This window comes from Zerene cesonia, unplaced genomic scaffold, assembly GCF_012273895.1.
Source record: "Zerene cesonia ecotype Mississippi unplaced genomic scaffold, Zerene_cesonia_1.1 Zces_u002, whole genome shotgun sequence".
NCBI classification, from domain to species: domain Eukaryota; kingdom Metazoa; phylum Arthropoda; class Insecta; order Lepidoptera; family Pieridae; genus Zerene; species Zerene cesonia.
Genome location: NW_024045132.1, coordinates 1,959,062 through 1,966,780, shown reverse-complemented (window position 1 = coordinate 1,966,780; position 7,719 = coordinate 1,959,062). Strand labels below are relative to the sequence as shown.

The 7,719-nt window shown below is 34.4% G+C and overlaps 1 protein-coding gene across 1 annotated transcript; it reads left to right on the top strand.

Moving 5' to 3' along the window:
- Nucleotides 1-1,115: 1,115 nt before the first annotated feature.
- Nucleotides 1,116-6,728, top strand: LOC119838288 (arylsulfatase B-like). Its single transcript, XM_038364156.1, has 7 exons — nt 1,116-1,121; nt 3,302-3,461; nt 4,195-4,421; nt 4,506-4,614; nt 4,831-4,983; nt 5,118-5,783; nt 6,209-6,728. The coding sequence occupies exons 1-7, from the start codon at nt 1,116-1,118 to the stop codon at nt 6,580-6,582; spliced, it is 1,695 nt and encodes a 564-aa protein (XP_038220084.1). The 3' UTR covers nt 6,583-6,728.
- Nucleotides 6,729-7,719: the final 991 nt, after the last annotated feature.

Genomic DNA, 7,719 nt, shown 5'->3' with positions numbered 1-7,719 from the left:
CCTCATTGCAGTTTATAGTTTCACACAATTCGCAACCAGACACTATGGCGAAGACCGCTTGAAGTCAATCTTTCACGAACAATCTATATCGTATATGTAAAACTAGCTGCGCCCCGCGGTTGCACCCGCGTAAGTCCGTATCCCGTAGGAATATTGGGATAAAAAGTTGCCTATATGTTATTCCAGTTGTCCAGCTGTCTACATACCAAATTTCATTGCAATCGGTTCAGTAGTTTTTGCGTGAAAGAGCAACAAACACATACATCCTTACAAACTTTCGCATATATATAATATTAGTAGGATAGGATTCCCGAGTCACAATTTTAGTTACCAAACTCCTCCGAAACGGCTTGACCGATTCTTATGAAATTTTTTGTGCATGTTGGGTATATCTGAGAATCGGCTAACATCTATTTTTCATACTTAATGATAAGAGTAAGGCAGACAGTGTTTGCCGGGTCAGCTAGTTATATACATAAAATTCTCGTGTCACAATGTTCGTTCCCTCACTGCTCCGAAACGGTTGACAGGTTTTTATCGGGTAGGTATGAGAATTGGCCACCATCTATTTATCATAAATCTAAATGATAGCTTTAAGGCAGAACAGTATTTGTCGGGTCAACTAGTACATTATATTATAGTCCGTCATTGTAGGTCCGTAAAAAGAAAATAAGGGATTCGTTGTTCGAAATCAAATTTAAGTTATGAAAGGAAAATTTGGTATGAAGGGACATTCTTTAATCAATTAAAGAGTGTTCTTTAATAGCCTATTTTCGAATTTCTTTATTATTTTTATTAGCACTAAACTTGACAAGACTTTGGGTAACTTTAAATAAGAATAGGCTGATATACATTTATTATTTCATATTCACGAAAAACTAAAAAGTCCAATGATACTCAATATGACGGTAGGGTGCGTCCGCTACTTTCAAAATATTTATTAAAAGTATTTATACAAGCGACGAGTTAAAATGCACGACGCAAAACGAGACGAATTACTAAAATAAAGAACGGTCCTTTACCTTATTGCTTAAATAACGTACAGCGTACTTCTGGTGAAAAATAGTCTATTTACAAAGCTTTGACTCTGGGAAATGAAAAACACCGTCTAAAGGATGAAGGTAATCGTTTTCGGCTAAACATATTTTCTATTTTTAACACGCTTTTATAAGCTACACCTATATATTTGTATATGGACTTCTTTAGAATAGATTCTGACCCACTTAAAATGGACAGATTTAAGTCTAACTTTTACATTTATCAAGGATTGGTGAAAATACTTATAATTTCATGAGTTTTTCTTGTAAACTTCATTAGGACCGCTAGGCTAAAATAAACCTCTATGAGAGCAAGTGAGACAATTTTAAGAGTGTGTTTTAGTTTTTATTTATTATACATAAAAATCAATTGCTGTTCGTTAGTCTCGCTAAAACTTGAGAACGGCTGAACGGATTTATATTATTTTGGTCTTGATATGTCCGTGGAGATCTAGGGAAGGTTTAAGAGGTGAGAACGATAAAGAAAATATGTCGCAACAATATTCTATGGCGTTGCGAAGTTGGCCGGGACAGCTAGTTATATATAAAAATCAATTGCTGTTCGTTAGTCTCGCTAAAATTCGAGAATGGCTGGTCTGATTTGTATAATCATGGTTTTGGTGCATTCTGAATAGTCCAGGGAAGGTATAAAAGGTAAGAATAATATGGAGGCGGGCGAAACCGCGGGCGGGAAGCTAGTTTATTATATTTATTATTATTTGTCAACCGACATTTGTCATCCGACAACCGACGAAAGTAAAATGTGCAATTAGGTTGATCGGTAGCATTGACTTATATGATAAGAAATTTTTATTCGACCTTGTAAGCAATACTTTGTTATAACTATATTGAAGATTATAGGTATTTAATTTATTTTCAAATAAAAATGGATGTGACTATAATAAGTTATTTTATATTCAAAAATATCGATAACCGATATTACTTTACCGATTATTATAGTGCAATGTTAATTGCTATCTGCCAATAATCAATTTCACTATTTCCATATGATCTGAATATCAGGTATGTATCTATAAATATAGGATATATATTAGAACTATATAATTTGTCTATAATTTGTGTATGCGAACTTAAGACAAATTGATAGATATTATTTCATTTCATATCACATTCGAAACTTTGTTTCAGAATTACACAAATTTCTATACCCTCTTTTTTACTTGAAATGTTTCGTTTAAACATATTATAATTCCTGTATATTATAGCATTTTTTATTCACTTTTGCTTTATGTGGAACATAAGCCACCACGGCCCGGAGGTTTCCTTCCAGTTGCTACATATCTTTGAACGTATTATAGGGTATGCCTATTCAAAATGATATTTTTCTTCACCGTGATGATAATTTGCAGATAAATTTACAAATTACTACTGTTTACGCAACCTAGGCCTTGACCGATGCGCTATAATTTCTGTAATCATAATTTACATGATTGTAATATCTGATTCTATTCCATTTATTACTCTAATACAAATGCAAAAGGTCAAATTCTGCAATAATATTTTGAAGAATTTTCTGGAATTCGCTTTATAATAGATATATAATCCAAATCTGCATTATTTTTATTTCTCTGTCTGTGTATACGTATTATGGCAAAACTGCTAATCGGATTCATCTGAAATTGGGTATGCTTTAAGTTCATACTCTGTAGTTACTTATGGATAATTATCCCATTATCCATAGTTTTTTTTTTGTATTAAGGAAATATTTTAGCAGTGGTGGCTCAGTGGTTAGAACTTCACTTTGAAGTTCAAAATCGATAAGTCGGGGTTCGAGACCGTGCGAACGTGCAGGAAATAAATTGATTTTTCAATTTATCTGCACATGTAGATAACATCACCATTGCTTAAAACGGTGAAGGAAAACATCGTGAGGAAACCGGCATGTCCAAGACTCAAAAGTTCGACGACATGTGACATCTGCCAACCCGCACTTGGTCAGCGTGGTGGATTATGGCTTGAACCCTCATAGGAGGCCTGTGTCCCAGCAGTGGGAACATATATGGGCTGATGATGAAGGAAATATTTTAATGTAAAATTTCATACCCCCCCCAACAAAGTGTGCACAGGTCAGGGTTGGTCAGGGTTGCTATGTAGAGAGACCTCTAGAGTCATCACTTTCTTACTCTGGACTTGCTCCTACTTTAACACGTCATGCCACGAGTAGGCCACCAGATAAATAACTTGCAATAAATATCATATTAAGTTATAATATATCATATTATAACTTGCTAATTTATTTCCAGGGTTGGAATGACGTATCGTACCATGGCTCGGATCAAATATCAACCCCTAATTTGGATGCACTTGCCTCTAGTGGTGTGATTATCAAACAGTATTATAGTGAAGCCATTTGCACACCCGCTAGAGCTGCACTTCTCACTGGGAAATATCCGATGCGACTTGGTATGAGCTTTTAAATATTTACGCCTTTATTCAAAATACTGATTTTGAATATTATTGGAAGCATTGAGTTCTGTGTAATTTTTTGAATAATATTATGTTCAGGAGTATTTTCTATGTTACATAATTATATAATAATAATAGAACACATTGAAATGCAGCGTTTTCTTTCGTTTATTGAAATTACCACCTAGGGTGTATAATATATTTTAAAACAAAGTATATCCAGAAGAAATTCTATGTAAAGAAATAATTAGAGTAAAGTATGGACAGAGCCTAAATAATATTAAAAACACTTATTGGACATTTGAATTTTGCTTTGAAATTGTGCAAGGCGCTTTATTTTACTTGTTCTCGTGTGTTTACTCTTCAACAGAAAGTGTCGTATTTTCAAGTATCTTTTTCATTTTAAAATAGTAGATTGAAATACGTTTAAAAAAATTGAATGTCATCAATTATGATAATAAGAAGTAAATATTAATGTATTTATTTTCCTATAGATAATGTGCATATTCAAATTTAATAAAGACATAAGCGCAAGCTCTTTTAACAAGGCTTTTAATATTAATCTCAATATATATAATATCCATTGATATTTATAGTACAACATACTTTACCACACGTAATAAATCAGATTGTATTTAAAATGTTCAGGTTCTGCCCCTAATTCCGCTGTTTGATTTTAATTAGTTCCTGCGGAATATCAGACGAGAAATATCTTTGTAATATATTTCAGGTATGCAAGGTATGCCTTTGTATAACTCCGAAGATCGCGGTATTCCGTTAACTGAAAGATTGTTGCCGGCTCGTTTGAAAGAGCGAGGTTATAAGACGCATTTAGTGGGAAAATGGCATGTTGGAATGTCTAAGAAAGAGTATTTGCCAACAAGTCGTGGTTATCACAGCCACTACGGTATACGCGGTGGTTTCGTTGACTATTATACGTATAATAAAATAGAGACGGTATGTATTTTAATTTACTTTGTCATATTTGTATAACCGCCTGTGATTTGAATAGGTTTCAAAGAAGGTGTATTTATGTTATAGTTGCCTGATGGAAGACTCTTCTACGGATTGGATTTCTTTGACAACGATATACCCCAAACCACAGAGGAGCGCTATGTGGTCGATGCTCTAACGGATAGAGCTGTTGAAAGTATGTATAAAAATCCCTATGTTTACCATTTTACCTATATCTATACATGTATTTTTACTGTTTTTTATTTCCCCGAAAAACACATTTGAATATTACAGTCGTGGAAATAGTATGAGAAAACAATAAGACGCGAGATAGGCATATTTCAGATATTTCATGATTATGCATTCATTTACAAATTATTTTCTTGGTGTAAAATATAACTTTCCATTACAGTTATTCACAATCATAATACATCAGAGCCACTCTTTTTGCATTATACTTCGTGTGCGCCACACGCTGGCAACGCAGGGGGGGCGCTACAACCCCCTCTTAACTCGTATTTGGGAAACCGTCACATCGCTAATTCAGATAGACGACTTTATGCAGGTGCGTATAACATGCAGAATCCTACGGTGCTTTTATTCAATACAAACATTTGAAGTGCACACAGTTACATTTTGAAAGCTCTTAGCTTGGAACGTAGAATGTAAATATTATAATGTATGGAACATAATTTTCAGAAGTTGTCAGGCATTTAGACTACAGCGTTGGAAGATTGGTGCGAGCATTGTCAGACAGAGGAATTCTGCATAATACTATTATAGTGTTCATATCTGATAATGGTGCTCCGACGGTGGGCCAGTTCAGTAACTGGGGCATAAATCTACCCTTCCGAGGTCGAAAGCAAACTCCGTGGGAGGGAGGTGTTCGAGTGCCTGCTTTTATTTGGCATTCATCTTTGAAACCCAAAGTTTGGGATGGCTTAATGCATATCACTGACTGGATGCCCACATTGATTGCCGCATCTGGTGGAGAAGTTGATGAAAAAATAGATGGTGTCAATCAATGGCCATCAATAGTGCAAGGACAGAAGTCTCCTAGAAAGGAAGTTTTAATTGCTGTTGAAGATAGAAATACCGTTTACGCCGCATTCAGGGCCGGTGATTACAAAATTGTTATTGGAAATGTTACTGGGTTGGCCAATGGATATTATGGTGCCGAGTTTTTAGCTAATAAAGAAGCACCACCTGATTACTTTGCTTCTCTCGTTACATCAGATGTTGCGAAGGTTTTAGAAACACTGGGAATTAATTACGATTACGGAGAAGTAATGGCTACAAGACGGGCGGCGATGGTTAAACAAATAGATCAAGTCAGGGACCAAGAACCATGTGTACCATCAGCAAGTAAGTTTCCATTATGTATATTACGCAATTATAAAAATTCTGTAGGATAAAACAAAATTCAAACCCAGTTATAACCAAAAGTTTTATCTTAAAAATTTGATGATAAAAGATAATTTGAAATTTAAATATCTGCTGATATTATGTTATGTGATCCAGATTTTCTTGAGCGATAATATAGTTTACAAGCAACAATATTATCCCAGACATAAAAACAAGTGATAATAAATGACTCACTTAACACACTTTCCACTTTCAGACTAAAATATCGTTTTGAGTTCGCCTACTATCTACATGACATTTTCGTATAAACAAATTTGCCAATAAACTTTTATACATACTTGAAATAAATAACACACCATATCAGTCTGCAGGATTTAAAAAAAAAAAAAGCAAAATACGTCTAAATCACCCTTAACCCATTTCAGCTCGCGGTTGTTTATACAACGTCCAGAAAGATCCTTCCGAGAGTCACAACCTCTGGTCTCGAGGGCAAAAAATTACAACTTTGTTAACAATAAGGCTACGAGCTCTTTGGTCAGAATTGCTCAGGCGTGGTTCAACCAAATTGGACGATGAATCCGACCCTGCTAATTTCAATTATATATGGTTACCATGGATAGACAATAATACAATAAGTACAAATGAGGCTACTAAATCCAGTGGAAGTGTAAGAAATGCAAATTTACTTTCCTACAGCAGTAACCTTTACAATTATACTTTATCCAGTAACGTTACTGGTTGTGAGTGTACTCATGGTTTTCGTAACTTCTTATGCCTCTTAAGGAGTGTGTTCAAATGAAAGTACAATTATGAGACTATAAACGTTCTCAATATTAAATTGTGAACGTTCGGCATTTAAGTATTTTTATACAATATATTATGTAAGTAACTTAACAAATGACAAGTTTGTGTTTTTGTCTGTGTGTTTTTTTAATAAAGTTGATAATATTATATGGAGTTTTATTTTCCAATATGTATGTGTATGAAACAAGGCTTAATGTCTGTTGTGCCCTTCTCCTAACGTTGCATTTTCACCAGAATATAGTAACGTAAATTGGTTGAATGAAGGATTGTTTTTTTTAATTCCTGTGATTATTAAATGAAAAAAAAAATACAGAAAAAATAGGTCCTGTTTTTAAACTTTCGTAGGAAGTTCTCCTCAAATGAATTTCAGCTTTATTGATGGCTAGCTTTATGGAATTCGAGGGTTTATACATCGTTAAATCATTTTACTCACTTGATACTTGGCCACAAATGTAACGTAACAAATTTTATTCACAACAAATGTTAGTGTAGCGTAAACTGCTTTTGAGTGTATGCCAATTGTCTAAGCTGGTAAACGAGCATGTGATCGTCTGATGGTAGGCGATCGCTACCTTACTTCATGTGTGATCTACACATAAAGTAGACAACACACATCAAGTAGAAATATTTCATAATACAAAGTGTATTTTCTTAATTAAAGAGTCGAGCATGTTACGAAACGAATCGGCCCAGCCAGGGGCAGTACTACACCAGAAAATATTGTTGGTTGCCATAAAACGTGGTCAAAGCTATAAGTTATAAAATTTCAAACAAAGTAAAATTTCACTGATGAGACTGCCACATGAAGGTACTTCTGATGAAAAGTACACAACAACCAAAAACCAAAGCATACCTAGCCTAGGCGTAATGCAGAAAACTTGAACAAATTAAAAATTATTTATGCAACGTTAACTTCAAATATAAATTAAAAATAAGTATTCATAAATCTAATTAAGTGCCCGTTCCTTGCCGATACCTAAATGGGACCACTGCCAACTTACATCCATAAAAGAAAAATGGATAATGAGAAAACAGGCCAAGAGCGTGTCAGGCCACGGGCAGTATAGGGTTCTGTATTTTATTCGAAAATTAAATATTAGGTCGTTACAACTACCCCAATAAAGTGTTATAG

Excerpts from the sequence above, each read along its gene's own strand:
- LOC119838288 (XM_038364156.1), top strand. Across the intron at positions 4,422-4,505 it reads CGTATAATAAAATAGAGACG|TTGCCTGATGGAAGACTCTT; the intron begins GTATGTATTTTA and ends TTTATGTTATAG. Across the intron at positions 4,615-4,830 it reads AACGGATAGAGCTGTTGAAA|TTATTCACAATCATAATACA; the intron begins GTATGTATAAAA and ends TTTCCATTACAG.